Source organism: Ciconia boyciana, chromosome 1 (genome assembly GCF_034638445.1).
Source record: "Ciconia boyciana chromosome 1, ASM3463844v1, whole genome shotgun sequence".
Lineage (NCBI taxonomy): Eukaryota > Metazoa > Chordata > Aves > Ciconiiformes > Ciconiidae > Ciconia > Ciconia boyciana.
In genome coordinates this window covers 56,226,613-56,247,201 of record NC_132934.1, presented here as the reverse complement: position 1 = coordinate 56,247,201, position 20,589 = coordinate 56,226,613, and the positions used below count along the sequence as shown (strand labels likewise).

At 41.0% G+C, this 20,589-nt stretch overlaps 1 protein-coding gene across 5 annotated transcripts in view; it reads right to left on the bottom strand.

Annotated features, from left to right (window-relative positions):
* Nucleotides 1–6,290: 6,290 nt before the first annotated feature.
* The window catches only part of TCF20 (transcription factor 20), a 134,358-nt gene continuing 120,059 nt past the window's right edge, over nt 6,291–20,589 (bottom strand). For 4 of the 5 annotated variants that reach the window (XM_072867820.1, XM_072867839.1, XM_072867804.1 and 1 more), the window contains 3 exons: nt 14,694–14,743; nt 11,563–11,657; nt 6,291–7,581 (listed from right to left, as the gene is read on the bottom strand). In XM_072867820.1, coding sequence (XP_072723921.1) covers nt 11,607–11,657; nt 14,694–14,743 — 101 coding nt within the window. In that variant the 3' untranslated portion in view covers nt 6,291–7,581; nt 11,563–11,606. The remainder of the gene's footprint in view (nt 7,582–11,562; nt 11,658–14,693; nt 14,744–20,589) is intronic. The other variant, XM_072867813.1, reaches the window with a different exon arrangement.

Sequence of the window (20,589 nt, the reverse complement as noted above, 5' to 3'; positions counted from 1 at the left end):
TCAAATGAAACCCTAGAAAACGAACATCAGCCTTTGTGTTCCACAGTTTCTGCTACTGACTGGAGGTAGAAAACCAAGATGAAGTATGTGTGCTTTGAAGAGGGACAAACCAAGCCAGGTGACCTGGCCAACATTCCCTTTTTAAGCACAACAGAGACTATCCTCTCTTTGGATGCAAAAACGTTGTCCTACGTTAAAGAGTTGATTTCAGGGCCTGTTGCTGTGTAGTCTAATAAATGGCACAGAACGAGTTTGGTATGGTACCTACCTAGACTGTTCTTCCAAAACTCACACACATGCAACTTCACACAGAAAAGGTCAGCAGGAACAGCCACTTCCATCAGTGAGGACTCCAGGCCTTCAAGTACCTTTCCGCTGGTCTCAGGTCTCCTCTTCTCATGTCTTAGCACTCCCTAAAAGGAGCCCCAAGAACAAACCTTCTGTGACTTTTTCTACCGACCTGTTATTTCTCCATGGCTCTGTCACATGATTAGGCCACTTGTAAAAGGTTTTCTCACTTCTCCTTATTTTCGAGAGGAACTTTGGACCATAAAGCTGCACTGCTGACCCTCAGCTCAGGGGTGAATCCATCAAATGTGGGTGATGGGCAGTGTTTGAGGCCAATGGGCCACACTCCAAAGCAGAATTCATCCCAGTTGCTGGCAGTCTACAGTCACTATTGCCGATTATTAGAGACAGGGATTAGTCTTAGTGATTTCCGCTTGTAATTTGTTCATCTTTGAATTTGTTCATCTTCTAGACTGCAACAATTCTGTACAGTCCAAAAGATGCACCTTCTTTCCCTCTTCTTCTGAAGCAACAAACCACAAACTCAATGTTTGCTATGTCCGTCTTTCACATTTATCATAAGGAATGCTTACATTTCTGCTGTAACAGCATCTTTTCTAAGTCTTTTGTGTTCCTGTGGCAACATGCTGCTATTGCTTTTAATAAAAATGAGTTGTGTGGCTGAAGTAGGCCATGATGACTGCAGCCATCAATGCCCTCTTTAAGGCTGCAAATGCCCACTTCCATCTTATGGCTCTGGAAAATGTTTCTTCTCCCAGCACCTTTTCCTGTCCTGTGAAGCCAAGAATGTTTCATACTTGGAGCAGAACCGAACACAACCCTGGAAATCTGCTTAGAGTCTGTAAAATTGGTCCATTCTGTATGGCCTCTGCTTTTGGTTGCTGGAAATGTTTTCATCAGCGGTGTTTCACAAGCTTTGCTTATTTTCTTGCGGAGTGCAGCTCTTTGGTTTCATTTCCAAATGGTCACTTATAGTTTTGCCATCTATCACTTGTACAGGTAGCAATTCCTCCTCAGAAGTTCTAGCCACAGCAGGACACCAGCTGAACGGACAGACTGCAACATCCATTTTATACAGTAACCTCCTCATCTTGGTTTCCAAAGCAGCAAAGATCTTCAAAAACCAGAAGCGTTACATTAAATTGCAGTCTTTCTTCTGCTTATACACACAGTCCTTTCTTGCCTCTTTGAGATCCATTACCACCTGCCAATTCCTAATTTCATCTTTTCATACAACACTGAACAATAATTTGTCTGCTTTTATGTATTTCTTCCAACTACAAATGGGAACCGTGAGATTTGTCTTACTTGTAAGGTACTTTGACACCAGCTGATTAAAAAGTGCACATGAAGTAGATACTGTTATGCCCCATAATCCAGGTCAAATACCTATTCATGGAAATTCCAACAGTCCCCAAAATAATGTTCTCAAAATAATCTGCAATTTATAAGAATCTAATGATTCAACCTCTCTTCTGAGAGGGAAACATGGCTCAGGAGCAGGAACTCAGGTGGAAGTCCAATTAAGTTTTCCTAATACAAATGCTGTAAAATGTACGGACTTCTCCCTTTTTAATAAAACAATTAGATGTGGTGACGCTTCTTTGATAAATTGACTTCAGCTCACGGGACTCTCACTATACAATGCAGCCTTATCTTTACAACTCTATACTTATCTTTAGTGTAAATGCAGAGTGCCTCCCAGCTCCTCCCCTGAAAATTTCTCTGCCATTTTTTGCTGCTCCCCACTAAAAGATCTGCCACTGAAAATAAATAATTTCAGTAAAACTCAGAAAAACCATTGTCACGATGTACCTCAAAGCCAGGGAGCACTGACCTCCAAACCCACTGCAACCTCCAAGTTTCGTTGTTAGCAGGTCTAGCTACAACCCAAAAGCCACTAATGTGATGCAGGTAGTATTTGCAGATGACCTTGATATGTTCACATTCAGTAATATGTGCATGCAGGTTTTATCACACAGAAGAGTACACAGTCAGTCTGAATCCTGATCCCCAGCTAGAGTGGAAGATTTCCTTCACAGGACGTTTGCTATGAGCTAAGAGTATTTTCCAAATTATTTGGATGGGAGATAACTCTCTCTAGGGCTGCTAAGAAATATCAGCATTTCTAAAGCTAGCCAGGTAAGGTAAAAAACCTGAAACTCTGAAACCATAGCATTAAAACCGAGTTAAGCAATAAATTACAAGAAACCTCTAGAGGACGAGGAGGAAAAGCAAGCAATCTTGGCTCTCAATATAGCCTCATGAAAGAAGCCAGCAAACAAGCAATGTTTTCCCTCTAATTCAGGCTCTCTTCTGCAGAGGTACTAACTAGGATATGGGTCCCACTTAAGAAATTAAATCCTACAAAAAGACTCTGTAAGCAGCACCCTGTTCACTTTTCAGATGGATGACAGAGCGAACCTTTGGATGCAACCAAAAGTACAGGCAGAGCAAAAACCTAAACACTCATGTTAGAGATAATGACAGCAATGATATTTCACTGACCTTTACACTGAAAGGAAAACCTCATTCTTTCCTTTACAGCTTTACATAATAATCTGTAGCTGAACAGCACAAGTCAGTTTGGGAGCTGATAGTGCAGGGTATCCGTATGGAGGTGATTTTTCCCGTGATGTGCATTAGCCAAACTCTCTTTGGCAATGCAGCAATGCCATAGAGAAAGTACCGGAGAGTTATTGGTCTCCCACAATTTTCTAATAATTACTTTTGCCCTCTACCTTTATTGAATAAATTCTCTGACTCATAATATACTGCAGTAGGTCTATCTAAAAAAACCCAACAACAACAAAAAAACCCCACAAACAAAAACCCCAACAAAACCAAACGTGTTAGAAATATTCCACAGACAAACAAGAATCTCATCCTGTTTCACAAGAGAGAAATTTATAACCCAAAACTAATATTGTAACTACACTTTCAACTTCACATAGGAAAGTCAGCAGAGCCACAAAATATTTGCCACATATTTGTATTTGCTAGATCTGTAACTGAACCTGGATTACCTGTACTCTTTCTGTTCTTTTTCACACAACTTTTAATCACAAAAAAAAAAAAAATCCAGACCAATGAGGATGTATTCATCGTCAACCATCCAGGTATCCTGTTGCACTTCCAAAGGTCTGATATTTAAACTCAATTTTCTACATTTTTACATAGAGGACTGCTTCTTCCAGTCATTCTGATAAGCCAGGGACTAAGTCAGACAAAGTGGTTCTGTGTCCCTGTACCAAGTAGTTTTACCATGTCCAGGACAACCACTGCACTCAAGATGGCATAGGTAATTACTGATCTAATAATACTGTTATTAGACATGATAATTTAGAAAGTTTATATCCAACTCAGCCCCCAAATGTTCTCTGTAAACTGTACCAGTTTAATTAAAGGTATTAACTTTCCTCACATACCTTCTTATATACATTACAGTTCATACTACACATTAAACAGCCAAAATACCAGAGCTGTCATTTAATTGCCCGTATCTTTACAAACTATTTTTTTTTAAATGCATGTCCCACCAAAAATGTTTTTCTTTAGCTTGGCATTAGCTGGACTCCATGAACTAGATGTACAACATTCTTTGCCAGATGCTCTGCCCTGAACCCCTTAACTTTTTTTTATTTCAATGCTGTTACACATCGCCAGTTTATCTTGTTCTAAGACCAGTTCAAAAGGTTCAAGAACATCACAAACCCAGGTAAAATCCCCCCCCATACCTATGTGATACACAGATTAGTGAGGATGGCCACCACCTTCTGCAGTGGCAGCTGAGACTGCTTTCTGTGCTGCACAATCTTGCTATAAACTCCACAGTAGTCTATGCCTTGGATTTCCAAGTGTTGATTTCACATGCAATAAAAATCCATGATGACTGTATCAGTCAGCAGCTCCTGGTATCGAGATATGCTTGCTGTACTTATCCCAGGGCCTCCAGCAGTTCCTGCGGGAGGAGTTCCTTTATCCTCATCTCCAGCTGAACACTGATCAGCTCCTATTGATATACACCCTTTGCATATTGAATCCATTGCATATCCTTTATGGAAAAAAAGTCATCTTTTTCTTTGACGTTCAGCAGCGTTGACTCACTCAGGTTAGCTGTTGGAGCTTCCTTTCTAAATGGCAATCACACACTTGGGAAATACCATTAAACCATCATGTAAGTTTCCTGGGAAAGAGGTTAAGTCTCTTTCCTTTCAGAGATCCTGATAGGAGTCAGACAGTGTGGACAAACACTTTGAAAATAAGCTGCCTAATGCAAACTCTCATTAGTTCATTCCTCATCCAAATGACTAGTTCCCAAGTGGCTGGCGGGCCACTCATTTTCTTCTTGACACAATCTCCGTGTTTTAATGTTCTGCTGTGGGTCACTTCTGCTCCACAAATTCCAAATTAGCCAAGATTTCCAAACCTTTTCTTTCTTTCAAGTTTGGGGTATCCATGATATCAAGCTGTTAATTGCTTTTGCAGGATGGAGCTGGTGAACGTTTTTACAAAAGCTTTCAGCACTTTGTAACTTCTGAGCGAAAATAAAATTTATTTCCAACTGGATTTTATGAGTGCTCCAGATCATTTCCAGGTTCTCCCAAGAAGCCATTAGACATTGTTTTAGACTCCTCCTGACTTGGTTTTAGAGAATCATGGTAGCTCTGGTTTCCGTAAAGACTTGACCAACAAAGATGACCAACTCACAACACTTCTCTCTACTAGAGAGCACACCCCTTACATCCGACAACAGCACTGATGAGGGGCTAAGCAGCAGCTCATTTGAAGCGTTTTAAGCACTCCCCACTGAGAAATATTTCTCATGGAGTCAAGTGTGGTACCATTTATTTATTTGCTCTACATGACTCCCACTACTTTCCAACCACAGTGCATGAGGAGCTATTGAATCTCCACAATTGCCATGAGCACCCACAAGGAAAACCTCCGAGATTCCCTCCCAGCTACCCAAAAACCTTCTCCCTCCGCTGCATGATGCCACCCTGAAGAGCCAAAAGTATCAAATTCAGCAGTTTCACCAGAGTCCGCTGCTGTCATACTACTACAAAGCTGATTCTTAATCAAAATAAATCAATGTAGTAACAGTAACTCCTTTTTTTTTTTCCAGAACAGGCAGAATAGAACAGACACTAGGAAAAAAAAAAAAACAATTTTTATTCAGTTGAAAAGAAGTCATTTACTCAATCACATTAACTATGCTAAAAATGATTTTTTTTCTGACTACACCAGCAGTTAAATATTTTCAGCACCAATTCAGGACACATTAGTGACATTTATCACAACAGGTCTATTTCTTAATGTAGAAGGACATACTAACTTCAGTAGCTGCTACTGGGAAAGGAGTAAGCAGAAGACTGCTCTTTCTTTCCAAATACTTATCAGTGAGAGTAGCAACTTCTAGAAATAAATAACTGCCAAATTATCTCCCAAATCTTTAAATCGATCTTTTAAAAATAGAGTTAAAATAGATATCTTAATATGAGCTATCATAGATTTTTTTTTATGTGCTGAATACTCCACAAAATGCGAGTAGTTGAGCAAGCATCCAGTACATAACTTTTTAAAATAGTTCTTCCCTCCCCACAATATCAACCCCATTTTTTAATCCAAGTCATGCTGGTTAGATCCCTATCTCTAGTGACTTCCCAGTAAACACCACGCTGTTTGATATCACTAGGATATGCTACCATCCTATGAGTGAACGAAGTCAGTGACCTGGTGAAATACCACCAACTCACACGAACAGAAAATTCATCCAGTCATTGGCTCGTTATCTCTGAACAGCAAACAAATTCTAAGCTTTAGTTTTTAAAAGCTTTTGTGGTCTTCCTCTTGCTGGGCCAGTTCAGAAGGTCATCACTGAAGGCAGAACTGATGAAGGCAAAGAAACCAAAAAGCAGCAGATAGTACTGTCTCTCTGTCCTTTTAAACAAATCAAGTTCGCACAAAACAAAAGGAGACAAGGTTAAAATGAAGTTTATTAGTTTTTTTGGTTTTTTTAAGCTTTTTTTATATAAAACTGTTTGTGAAACAGCTATTTTATTCCCATGGCAGAGTGACCCCTGAAAGATGCACTAACCCCTTTCTTAAGGCCTTAACAAGAAAAAATTACGGGTTGTTGGTTTTTTTTGTTGTTGTTCCTTAAACCCAAATGTTTTAAAATTACATAATTTACAAAAAAAATCTACCCCAAATAACCATATAGTGTAGGCTGTTACACTGACATTCCCTCTTCCTTCCTTAGGAAAAGCAAAAGGTAAAATAAAAAAGGGCTATGTGGATTTTCCTGATCAGTTTGAAGATACATTGACTCCACCAACATTCAGACTTCCTTTCCAGTTCCCCAATCTGGCAGGTAAACCGTATCTTCCTCTCACCTGCCTTCAAAACTGAAGGCAGCTTCTTGGAATGACTTGGGGGTGCATGTTGTTGCCACAAAGGGCAGATACTCCTTTCTCCCGCATGGTAGACGTTCCCACATGAACAAGGTGTACGGGATCTAGCAAGCAGCAGCTACCTCTTACTTAATGAGTCTCATGTCCTAAGAGTCTTCAGATGTTTTTCAAGCTTTCACTGTTAATATATAGTGTTTCTCAAAACCAACAACCTCCCTACCCCGCATACACAAGTACTGACACCCCATCACCTGCAACCATCCAAGCCTTCCTCCCACACCCTACAAACAATTTATCATGATTTTATTTGCCTTTTAAAATTGAACTTCCTTGGATGTTGTGAGAAAGGAAGAGGAAGGGAGACAAGTCCTGTTTGGAGTACTCCCAGTTCTGCTATTCTTTCCCACAAAACGTTAGGCTCCACGAGCCTTGCTTTGATTTTGGATTTAATATTTACTTTAGCTACAGTTTTCTTTAATTTATATGGGGTTTTTAAAATTTTAATCAAAAGCATCAAAAGGGATATAGCGCACCTTTCATTTAAAACAAAGTCTTTCAAGACTAAAAAATAGATCTTTATATATATATATATTTATCCCTCCCTCTTTAATTCCCCCCACCTGTTTCCTTTTTCCCCCTCCCCTTCCCACTGTCACTATGGAGATTGTGTCCATGGAAACAGCTGGTTCAGACTCCTTGGTCAGATTCTGTGATGTCATCAGTCTTGAGTGTGATGTAAGAATTTATGAAGGAAGTGCTGGCATTGGCAGGCACGTCGAGAGGGGGCATGGCTGCACAGTGGGAGAGATTCCATTCAGTCACGAATGTCCACCGCTTTTTATCTCAACAGCCTAACCTGAAAAACAAAGTGAAACAGTAGTATTGGCATGGTTCCTTCCCTCCACCTGCCAACATGCCCCCCAGGCTTCGGAAAAACCCACTCAGCAGCCTACCACAGCAGTAACACCAAGAGCTCTTTAGTTTTGTGGACTAAAAATGGATGGAAGCACAACAGTGAGTAGTTCATAAAGGCAAATCCATGTGATAAAAAGTATTAGTTTAACGACCAGCAGAAAACTAAATAAGCCCAGCTATGGAGGAGTTCCAGGATGACAGGACAATCTGTGCCACGACAACGGCACAGCACTTGTACAGAACAGCTACCTCCAGCAGCCAGAAAGGAGCTCGTCTGCCTCATGTTAGTTCCTCATCTTGACTATGAAAACTGGAAACAGAGGGACCAAGCATGTTCAAATGCGATGACAGCTTCTGGGATGCCACGCTGCCCCTCAGGGACTGGACCCAAGTATTTTCATACAGGTCACCACGCTACCATCCAACAGTAGTTTTCAGTGAATATGTAGCAGATAGTGAAACTGGTAACAAAGTTACAGGAGTTCAGCTGCAGGAACCAAATTTAAGGAACGGCTAGATTTCACAAGCTAAAGGTAAAGCTGCAGTTAAACTAATTGGAGGTCGGGTAAGGTTTCTTTCCGTTGCCTTTTCTAATTATCACATTATGGTGGGGGTGACAGTTCATGGAAGGACTAAGCTTGTGATGTCTTTCAAGACAAATGTGGAAATGTCCAAATGCTTGGCACACTCATTCTCCCTGTCCAGAAATTCTCTGAGGTGAGAAAATTAACTTCAGGGGTTTGCTGAGTTGGTGGAGGCTCAGTTCAAAAGAGAAACTGCAGACAAAGTTAAAATTTCATTTCTCTAAGCCACGGTTCTCATTCTTAATCTGCACAGCCGAGAAAGCAAAGCTTGAAATAATACATTCCTTTCTTCCCTTCTCCCATAACACACGTAAGCCCAGAAGCAATTTGTTTATTTAGTAAGGTTAACCCTTTGATATAACTTGGATAAATCCCTCCCCACCAGCTAGTGAGCTTGGGAAAAGGAAAGAAGCCCGTAACATAAGTGACACATATGGAGAGCGGTTAACGGCATTAGAGGTGTGCCTGGGAATGAAGTAACACCCATGTTTATTCATAGCTGGCAATTAAACTCCAGGAACCCTAACTAAGTGTGATACAGAAGTCAATGCTGTTCTGATTATCGGCACACCAATTAGATTACATCCCAGCAAGCCTACCTCTTGGCTGCAAATATCCCCTCATACAGGGGTGCCAGGCTAAGAGTGAAGAAAGAGTCAGGCGAGTATGTATGAAAAACAGAAGGGCAAGCCATGGAACTACAGCTAAAGAGGAAGGGAGGGAGGTTCCTAGAGAGTTCAGGCAGCCGACCTTTGTGGTATTCATTACTGTACAACTGTGAGCCCTCGCTGAAGGGGTGTCAAGGCTGTGTTGCTGTCTCTGGCTCCTGTACAACTGCAGCTTGCCCATGCCTGGAATCAGTCCAGAGCATTAGGCACTGCCTCAGGGAGGAAACAGACTCACCACACAGAGAGAGTCCTTCCCCGTTCCTGGACAAGATTCAGAGCACCAGACTCACTCTCACAGTCACTCTCCAGATCTGGATTTGATCCAAATGTTCTAGAGGCAACTGGCTCAGGGAGAGAGAAGCAACAGAGACAGAATACACTGACTTGCCTGGATGTTATCCAACATGCAGGATTTTTCCTAACTTGCTGGGCCTAGGAGTGAACCAGGACTAAACCAGCCCAATGATCTAACAGCTGAGTGCCCATTCTATCTTACACTAAGGCCAGCAGAAGGGCAGCTCCTATACTACCAGCACTGCTACAGAATTCCTCTAAACTTCTTTAATTACCACAGTAATGCAGCAATTTTTAAATTTTATTTTTAACAAAATAATTGGATCTTTTAGATTTGCATGGTTTTTACTTTGGGAGTCAAAGTCAGGTTGGAGAACTTCATCTTCAAGACATTCTCAGCAACAAAAGGGGAAGGCTAAATAGGACCTTCACATAAGAACTACTTGAGGCAAAAGTGGACTTGGAAAGAAATGATGCCTTAGAGAGATATCTAGAGCACACAGTGAACATGGTGCAGAGATTCCACAGCCTGTAAGGTCTTAAGCCAATACATTCCTATGATATATAAACAAAGAGTTAGCACTGGACAATAATGCAGGAGACAAAGCTGTGTAAAAGTTTCTCGGACATAGTAATGTTCACTAGCGCCTTAAAGAAATGGCCCAAAACATAATCACTGAGAAGACTTCTCTAGTGTTAAACAGTTGTAACAGACGTCCTGTCTGTGAGACTATCATCCTGTTTTAGCATTATGAATTATATTGCCTTTTACACTTTAAGGAAAGAGAAAAGCTTAAAAGAATCCCCATGACCTTTACCATAGAAGGAAAAAGTTACTCAAATAATGAACTTTAAATACTGTTTGCATGGTAATTTTTTTAACAACACTCCAAAGCCAAGAAAGAATGCTGTTAAAAATGAAAAAAAAAAAATCACAGAACACAGCAGAGCTAAACTAAGTCAGCAGTTAGTCTCAAAGTGTTTATATGAAACACTACCTGTCTTCTGCTACTGCACTAAAAAACAGAATTCTCTGATTAATCTCTCATCCTTCACAGAGAACACCATTAAAAGCACTTCACAATTACTTAACTCGAGAAATAGGTAAGATTTTAGGGTAATGGAGGTGCCTGGGAAGCAAGGGAACGGCAGTGAGGGAAGGGGATTGTTATAATCAGCTCAGAGAACAGACATGAAAGAGCAACTTCACCTGCATGACTGCAAGAAAAAGAGAAGCAACTAGCTTGAGTAAGAAATGCAACTCGGCGGTGAAATGAAGGCAGAAGACCTTCTTGGACTGCAGTTTATGCAAAAGGGTGCCAATAAGTATTAATTTGAAACCACTTATTTCTTTTAGACCTCCCTGTTGCCACCGAATGGCAATGCACTTGGTGGAAATGAAATAAGAAACTCCAACCTCATCCCACTCCCTGGGTGCTAACTCCCACCTCTGTGCTACTCCCTCCTTGTGCCAGGATACTTGCCCAGCTACAGAGTGAACCAGATAAGGAAAATGACCCAACTCAGATGCTAACATGACAAAACGGAGTTTCAGACAAATTGAATTCCCCGCCAAGTTTACACATGGCTGTATGAATGCTGGAACTAGACAAAGGAGGAGGCAGGAAGGAAGGAAGAGCAGAGGGGGAGTTGCGGCGCGAGAGCACAACTGCTGCTTTCCACAGCACTGCTGACTTATGGCAACTACAGCCCACCCTGGATCCAGAGTGAGGGGAGGTAAGGGACCAGAGTAAACATTACAAACTTATGAAATCGTGGCCACTTGTGGATAGAGTTCCACCTTCTATCACCCATGTCTGTTTGCAAAATAGAGGAAAATGCTGGTCTGAAAGGAATGTAATGGGCTCCTGGTAAGATTAATTTACTTATCCCTGTATTTACATTTCCAGAAAAAAGGGAATCAAGATTACAATAATCTTGAACTCATCAGTATTATTAATTCTTCCTTACATACAAAATTTAAGAGACTTTGATGAATTTGTTTATATGGAAGCTTACTATTAACTACTCTGAGACTTACGGAAAAAAACTTTCAGATCCTTATGGACATGATCATGGCAATATGAAAGGAGATTTCTGCCACTGGTTTAGCTGGGAGAGTAATCAGGCAGTTGTAACAGCTAACAAGCTTTGCCTCTCACCGCTAAACAGAAGGAACTGCTGCGGAAATACAAAAAAAGTGAAATCACTAGCCTGAACAGAATGGTAGCAGGGGAAAAAAAAAAACAAACAGTTATTACAAATTTTCTGAATATACACCAGAGCACCTTGATTTCTCATAGAAATGGGGAGGGCACTGGAGGTAAGGAGCCACAGAAGGCAGCAGGTGGAAACTGGAAACTCTCCCCAACTCACCTGTGCTTGCTTTTATTTCCATTCCCAGGAGTACACTTCCCCCCTCACCCCCGCTCCGACTGCTCTGTGCTGAGGCTGCCTTTCACCATCTTGTTCTGCAAGGAGGGAAGAGAGCAAGGAAGGAGGGGCTGACGAACCAGCAAGCCAAAAGGAGGAGGAAAAAGAAAATGAGGGAGAAAAGGAAGACAGGGGTAGGGAAAGTAAACATACAGAAAGTGAGAGAGAGAAAGAGAAGTCAGTATTGGAACCAGACATAGATTTTTCAGACAGAGTTTTCCCTATGATAAAAGCAGGCAATTCCTCAAAAGTAAAGAGTTTGGGATATGAAAGCCTGGTTAATTTTAAGAAACACAGAATTTAACACAAAAATGTAGAACAAGCTGAGAAACATCACTTAAAATTGCCCCACAGATGGCTTAAGACAATCTAAGACTGCAGTGCCACCAAAAGGTGAGGTATCCCATCCCCTTTATATCCTCCCCAGTGCCTCGGCATCCTCATCAGTTCTGTTGCAACAGCACTTGCTGCGATGCAGACACACAGCTAGTTGGATTTGTGAGAGGAAGCTAACCCTTCAAAAGATGATTAGTTTTCAGACAGCGTTTTCCCTGTGATAAAAGCTGCTATTTTGCAAAAGTAGCACATTCAGGACATGGATGGTTGAAGCATCAGTGCTGACAGAAGGAAATGGGAAAGCTCACTGGGGAGCACAGGGAAAGGCAGGACTAGTCCCGCTGGACTTAGCTTGCTTATGCCTGAAGTGTCAAGTGCAGTTAATGAGGCAAGAAGCACCTTTGCTCTCCAGTAGCCACTTATTATGATGAGGTGTATTTACCGATGCGAGGCATGGACTGAAAAAGGGTAAGAGGCACTATACTGGGGGACTTACTCAGTGTTAGCAGATTTATGAAGTTAGTTCTTCCACCCATTAACTACAGAACAGAAGAATGAGGTATTAGACAGCTACTAATTAGCTACTAATGTTAAACTGGTGTTACCTAAAAGCATAGTTTTAAATGGTCTAATCTGAAGTCTTTCTTCCTCTCAATTGCTCATGTTCACATCATGCAAAAAATTGATGCAATTTGTTCTCCAGTCACTCTAGAGCAATGGTTTTCAACCTTCCTGTTCCTGCCTCGCAAATGGCTGGAACTCCCCTTTCCAGCCACTACAACAGAAGGAGCAGGGTGATCCTATTCTGCCCTGCAGAAGGATTTGGAACAAACCACTAGTGATCAGTGAACCACGGGGCAAGGGAAGAGTCACAGTCAAGCAAAGAAAACTCTGCTTGACTTCAAACAAATGATTCATGTCTTTACTAAGCAAAAGCCAATACACTTCAGTGTCAAAGAAAGGCTGCTGGTGTTGAATTTCCATTTTTGACGTAACACAGAAAGTGATCTGCAGTGGGATAGTTTTGAATAACATTCAAAATTCTATTGCCTCATGAAGTATCTTTATCAACTTAATTGGCAGTTTTCCCCCTCCCAACCCCCAAGATTACTTTAGAAACCAATGTGCCTGCCCAGTATCTTCTCCAGGAGGCTGGATTCTGTAAAATGGTTGTTTCCTTTCACAGTTTGAGCACCATCACTGCAAGTACTCATATACAGCAGCAGTGACCGAAGCCAGCTATGAAAAGCTTTAACACTTTGTTTTGCTGTAACACTTCAGGCAATGTGTAGCAAAAATAACACAGCCTTCAAAGACATAACCTTCCTATTCTCTTTAGTCAAGTATCCAAAGTTGGGCAGAGAGTGGCACTTAGGTAGTTGCATTCCACAGTAAGGGGAGCTCATCCTTCCCGTTTTTGTTTGGCAACATCTGCAGGTTTGTGTAGCATTAATGCATCAGTTTAAGCTTGCTGTACGTTTTCAACATTATTCCACAATTGTGCAGAATAATTAATTTTCTTTTATATGATGAAAAGTAGGCCAGTTCTGGATCACAGCCTGAATGCCCCCAGAATCTTCAAGCGCATTTTAAATACGTGTGTATAAATACATCATATTGTGGTAGAACATCCAGAAAGAAACATGAGACTAATTCTTGTATGTTTACAAAAGACAGATTAAAGATAATCTGTTTAGACAAAAGACCACCAGATGTCAGTCTAATTCTAGGCAGAGAAGAGATCTGCAGACAAGGACTAAATGGAGACTAATCCCTGCTAGAAAGCAACACAATTCTTCCCTGTTATTATTTACTTTCCAGCATATGCCATCCACACTCTTGTGCAATTCCTGTTGTATCCAACTGGCCACAAGAATAGCCATTTTTCTGGACACTTCTGAGCATTTAAAACTGGTGGACTGGTATCCACAGCCTCCCAGAGATGTATCCTCCCTTAAGGGCTGGGAGGGGTATTCCCAGCACTGTATCACATTGCTTATATGTACAAGAGAATATGTACTGTCTGCCTTGTCTCCTCTTTCCATATGGACAGAGCAACAGCAGTCCAGCTCTTAGCACCACTGTGTTTGCAGGCTCCAGGGACATTGTTAAGGATGCCCAAACCCTAGGCAGAAGCAGCATGCTGAATCCATCACCAAAAACTGAAAACGATGATGGGTCTTCTGAAGAGTCAAAGATCTACAGAACAACTAAACAGATATATTGAAGGCTGAGTAGTAGGACTCAGTCTAGTTACTACCACTTAAACTAGAACAAGGTGTTTCAGGTTCATCACTACAGTGGTTCATGACATAGTCTAAATGTTTCCAAAAACTGGCTGAAACTTTTCCATGAGCCGTTTTTCTTCCTCCTTGCATCCTCAGTAAATCCAAGAAAAACCATCGCCAGTTTCAATGTAGCACTCAAACAGAAACAGCGAGCAATGTACTGATTCTATCACAGAAGACAGGAAATGAAGCTGGGCTTTCTAAAGAGTCATCAAGGCTCTAAAGAACAACTGAACAGATAGGGCAAAAACTTATTTTATCTTCTTAAACTCTGTATTCTTCTCAAGTCGATGTTTGCCCCCAGAATATACCACAAACACACATCACAGAAGAATTCATCTAAAAGCATCTCTGACTACAGATGTTATCCAGGTATAAAATTACTAATCCAAATTTAGATACCAGAAGAGGGCAGCAAAAAACAGGTCTAATCCAGGAGAGGATTCTTACCTTGTGCTTGGGGCACCTCACTGAGAAATTCTCTTCGTTTAGTAAACAATCTAGAGAAGAAGACAGCAATTTATTACTTTTTTATTTAAAAAACAACCTGAATAATACATCACATGTGTTAATGTTGCCTCACAGGTATATATTTTTCATTCAAAGATCTCTTATAGGAATACTACCTTATTAGCAGGTTCATCCCTTCCACCCCCAAAGTTTTAGCAAATGAAATTACTAAACACCCCAAGTGACAACGTGGCCTGGATTACCAAGCCAAGTCCAAGCATCCCCAGACTCCCCAGTCCTCTCTATAGAGTAAGAATCACAACAGCAAGTCTACAAATCCTACATCCTAACCCCCTTCAGCTATTCCAGCCTTCCTTGCTACAGCACAAGGAAGATGGATGCATTCATCCCATCTGAACAGACGATCCCTGCTTTATACTTGATGGGAAAATCGCTGCCTTTTATCCTTACCCCAAGGCCCTGCCAACATCATGGGGAGAAGAGGTGTGTGTCTCTAGGTATGGGTGTATATGACAGTTTATTTGCAATCTCAAATCCTGGTGATCACTTTACACTTTGACACTATGTCTGGTAGTCAGGTCACTCATGCTGCTCTTGAATTTGCTTCCATGATTCATATATGTGAAGCTTCTATGATCTAAGAAATCATTTAATTAATGATTTAAACCTATCGCAGAAAGTGGGGCACCTACATAGAACTGCTTATTTAGGAACAAATTAAGCAATACTGTCGTTTGAAGAGCATTTCTTTAGTGGCGCTGCCAGTGTAAGTGTTGCTTTGCCTTTCACCCTCCCTCCCAGATGATGCCTTTAAGGGATGCGGAGTCGGCAGCTCCCAGAACTTCAGCACTATGCCCACACCAGGAGCACCAGCAGCCAGCTCTCTGCCCTCCATTTGTACCTTCCAGATACCCTGTATTTCACCCTCACAGCCAAGTGAAAAAGCAGCACTCTCCCAAGAGAATTCAGCTGCCTCCCCTGGGCATCCTGAACTGCACGGCCACCTCTCAGCCTGCCCAAACTTCTGACATCGTTCTTTCCAATTGCTTCATGCACCAAAGGCAGGCTGACTGAGCACCATCACCACCTCAGTGTGACCGACACCGTGAGAATTCAGCAAGGTGCTTATGACCTCCTGTCTGCTCCTACCTACCCAAATAGCTACCAAGTAAAGAAGCACAATGGTAAATAAAATGTGCTAATTTAAAACGCTCTTAAGTATGTAGCATAACCAGCGCTACCTGCTGTTTCAATCTGCTGGAAGAGTTTAGCAGACAGCAGGAGACTGCAACTAAAGCTTGAGGGAAAAGCTTTCTAGACACCCAAGCTTTGGCAGAGCATCCCTCTGCTATGAAACGCTTATGTTTCAACATGAATGCCCCTGGCCTGAATCAAAGGGAAACGGCAGGCAATAGGCTAAGTTACTTGAGAGATTTTAGCAAAGGGGAGTAAAACCCTTAATCCTGACACAGATCACAGTTTCAAATGTGGTATTAGCAAATAACAGGAAATAAATGTCTCATTATAAGGGCAGGAATTGTACATTTAGACTGCAGCATGAATTATCACTGCATAATACAGCAATCATCAAAAATATACAGAGCAATCATCAAAAACATACACAGTATGTTAGAACAGGATGGAGTTTTCTTTCTTGGAAACCCAACATTGGTAATGAATGCACTTCTCTAGCTAGTACATCAGAAAGGAAGATCGTACAAGGATCAGGAGGAACTGTGGAAAAACCTCATACCTCGTGCCTGATCTGCACATGGAGCTCAATTTCTTACTCAGGTTGGCATTTTTGTTGCAAATACTAATAGCAGATCCAATTAATAGCAATTTTTGTTTCTCTTAAGGGACAACTGTGAAAAATTTCATCATCTCACTGTAGAAAATCAGCCGAATACCAATAAGGCAAAACTTGTTCATCATTACAAAGCTGGCCTGGATTTCAGTTAGCAGTTCCAAGTATTTTATATCACAGATTACAATTCATCATGAAGTCACCAGACACATAGCTACGATCAGTTCATTGTGGCAGAAAGGGAAAAAGAACCGATACTCGTCCTTGTTTGTACAGATTTTTCTCCATAAAGTAGTCAGGAAAAACCTAAAACATTTTTAATAGAAGCAATTATTCTTTTGTAAGCTTCACGCTTTGTCTCACCCTCTGTGTTCTGCTTGTTACTCATCTTTAACGATACTTGTGAAGACACAGGATTTCTGTTCTCTGAAAATTTGTTTTATTTTGCTGCTAATCTTTTCCTAATTTACAGTCAAAAATCTTTTGTATGTGAAACTGCCTACAATACATGTTGTGGGGACAAGTGTGCTGCAACAATCAGGATCTGACTCCAGGTGGGGAGGAACAAGCAGAGGAAGCAGATAAAAAATTTCAGAAAACAAAGATCCTGTTTCCATGGAGACGTCCCCAGGACTAAGTTATCTTGAGACATCAGAGGCTCTTCATAAATTTGGACAGATGCAAGCCAAACACAGACAATGTTAACCACAGTCATTTCCGTATAAAAATTACTTAAGTGGCACTACTGATCCTGATTTTTATGCAAATGGCTAAGAGGAGTTCAGCTCTCTTGCACCCTATATTGCCGAAGATTACTTTCTGTGAAAGGAGATCTAAAGGAAGGCTGAATTAGGCTATATAAAAGCATCCATATGTATGAACTGGCAGCTTCTGAAGCCACGTGCCTTGCATAGCAGCCAATTAGCAACAGCGGTGCAAAACCTGGCTCCTCACCAGGGTGGGATTGGAAGCCGAGCATCGGCGCAGAAGCCAGAGCCCAGGTCGCACCGCAGGGCCAGCCTTCAGCGCTGTAACTAACTGAAGCTGTTTTGAGATATTTCACCCTCCAGTCCCTCACCAAAAATGCACTACCTTTCAAATGAGGCACAGTAACTGACAGGGTACTAACTTCTAATCCACACCAATACAAAGGTAAAAACATGCTCACAGCGCAACTGCCTAGGAGTACAACATGCATGCTTCATCCCAGCTAAGGCATGGTCACTTCCAGGGATGTCAGAGTAACTCAGTCAAACACCAAGTGTTTATGGCTTGACATACCCTAAAAAACACTCCAGCAAGTGTTTTCTAGTTTGGGGGTTTTTTTAAGATACAAAACCAGTCATACATATTCCAAAAGCCTGAGAGCCCTTGTAAACATCAGCACAAACTTCTGAGGATTCAGGATCTGTCGCAAATCCTCAATAAAGCAAGGTGGCACCATCCTTCAAAGCAGGACAGTCAGCTTCAAATAGAACTACCACAGAGCTCAAGGAACTTGAGAAATATCTGTATCTGATTCACTACAGGAAAGACAGCAGCACTGCATAACCAATAAAAAGGGTTTATAGGCAGGCAGCAGGCTGAGGAAAGAGAAAAGAATACTTATTTGCTTCTCAAGGAAGCCTATATTTTCTGCTTGGGCATAAATGAAAATCAAGTCCTATTCCATATAGCTTGCTTATTTCTTTTATACAGATTTATTGGAAGAGGAGCTATAGATTAAAGACAGCTTGATTACACCCACAGATAAAACCAACTGCAAAGAAAGTCTTTTACTATCATACCATCAGGCTGAAATTTTGAATGCTGAGAATGTACTCCAAGCTGAGCTCTTTTGTTTTGGTTGAAAACTTCAGCTAAAGCAGCCTAACCATTTCCTTAAAACTCTTTCTTGGAAAAAGTTATTCTGCCCATGTTAAACATCCCAGCAAGTTTTCTCTGAAACACTCTAACATATCCTGATTTGCAGTAGGACCTGAATTTTAGCTAAAGCATGTCCTTGCCAGCTTACCACAAAATCAGCAAATACAACTCTTTGCAAAGAGGGAAAGGGATTTTAATCTGCACATCCTCAGAAAAGGTTTCTTAGATATTTAGTAGCTAGATAATTTGAAAATTCTAACAAATAAGCTTTTGTTTGGGGGTGAGCAGGTCTTTCTTGCAAACAAACCTCTGGCCTGAGATTTAGGCACCAGAACTGAAGCTGTCAGGGAACACTTGTAAGGCTCAGGCAGCCTGAAGGAAGAAGGTGACCATTTCAACACTGCAAAATGCAAAGGCACAGGTCCAGAAGGCAGCAGAAGTAAAAAGGTTACTGAGAAAGGGAATCTGGAACTGGAGGAAGAGTGGACGCTAACAGGATGAGGAGACTAGTGATAGTAGAAGTTAGAAGCAGGGAATTAAGGATGAGTGCCAGCAGAAGGAGGCTAAGACTGAATCAGGATTGATTCAGCCAGAAGACTGGAGACTAAGAACTAGTGGGACAAGGCAGAGAAAGGTGAAGAAGATCAAGGGCGATATACAAGAACAAACAGGGACTAGCAGGGTTAAGTGTGACAAGGAGCTAAGTTAGGAGAACCAAAGGGGAGTAAGAAGCCTAGAGATGAAAGAACTAGGAGCAAGAAAGGAGAGGCGGTGGTGATATAAGGGCAGACAGGAAGAAGCCAGAATGACAGCTAGAAAAAACTGGGCAAAGGAGAAGCTGGAAAGGAGTAAGGAGAATTGGGTCTTACAAAGAGACGGGGATAAGAAATTTGAGAAGAGGAACCTGAGACCAACTAGATAAAGAGCCTGTGGTTGGTATGAAGAGCTGGAGTGGAGAATATATCAGGCACACACAGACGGAAGAGGAAGAAACAGAAAGGAAAAGGTATAAAGAAACAAAGAGAAGTCTTTGTTCTCACTAAATCATACTCTGCTTGCAGTGAAACCAGAGATTCACCAGTTATACCCCTCCTCTGCTACTATTTAAATATGTTTGTGAAACTCATGAAGTATCCCATCTCCATACAGCTCTAGCCTACTGAGTGGCTTGCAATTTATTACTGCTGTATTACTCAAAGGAAGGAAGTTAGCTTGGAATGGTGCACTCTGACAGATGGCCACATGACAACTTGATGTCTCATAAGATTAAAAGAAAATGAAGCAAGCATAGCCTTGCAACTTGAACACAAAGAGCTACTCTAAAAAAAAACCTCAAAGGCTGCAAAGTCAAGACAAATGTGAGGAAAAGCCAAATTTAATGTAGCCCACTTCCACATATTATATGGTAGACATATTATATTACATTTAATATGGACTAAATAGTATGATTATATACTAGGTTTTGTACAGGACACTGCCTCTTCCATGCACAACACAGAACTGTTTTTGGGAATCAGTCATGATTGTTCAGTAAATTTGTCATCTGGATGATCCTACCGCATTTGCTGAAGTGGAGTAGAGTTAATGAGGAAGGTGTATCTGAAGAAAAAGGACAGTATCTTAATTTTGATACCTGGGCTTAGAACATAGAAAATGCTACATACTGTACCTAGTAACACAAGAATTCAAATTAAGCACCCCAAACTATTAGGAACATTAATTATAAATTATTTTGGTTTTTTCATGGTATTAAAAAGGGCCAGTCACAAACCAGAAACAAATTACTAAACGCAATATGAATGCAAATCTGATGATTGTGTCTCAAATGTACTGTATATAAAAAGTTTGTTCATGAAACTCTTAGGCATGACAGAGATGAACATGACAGAAAATTCCACAGTTCCACTTTCAGAACTGAGATGGAATCATATGCAGTAAACGACATACAGAATCAGTGAGGACAACGTATGTTCATGAATGAGTACCCTTTCATCCTACAGGCTGAGGTAGGACCTTATGGAAAAAGACTGTCTTTAATAAGGCAATTACTACACAATACATTCATAAGAGTCCAAAATTAAACTTACAGGGACACCCTTATTTCTGGCAATTTTTTGAGCGTGTCATGTTTGCAACCTGAATACTATTTCTTTAACACCTTATTTCATGTAAAATCAAGGATTCTCCATCTATACTGTGGTA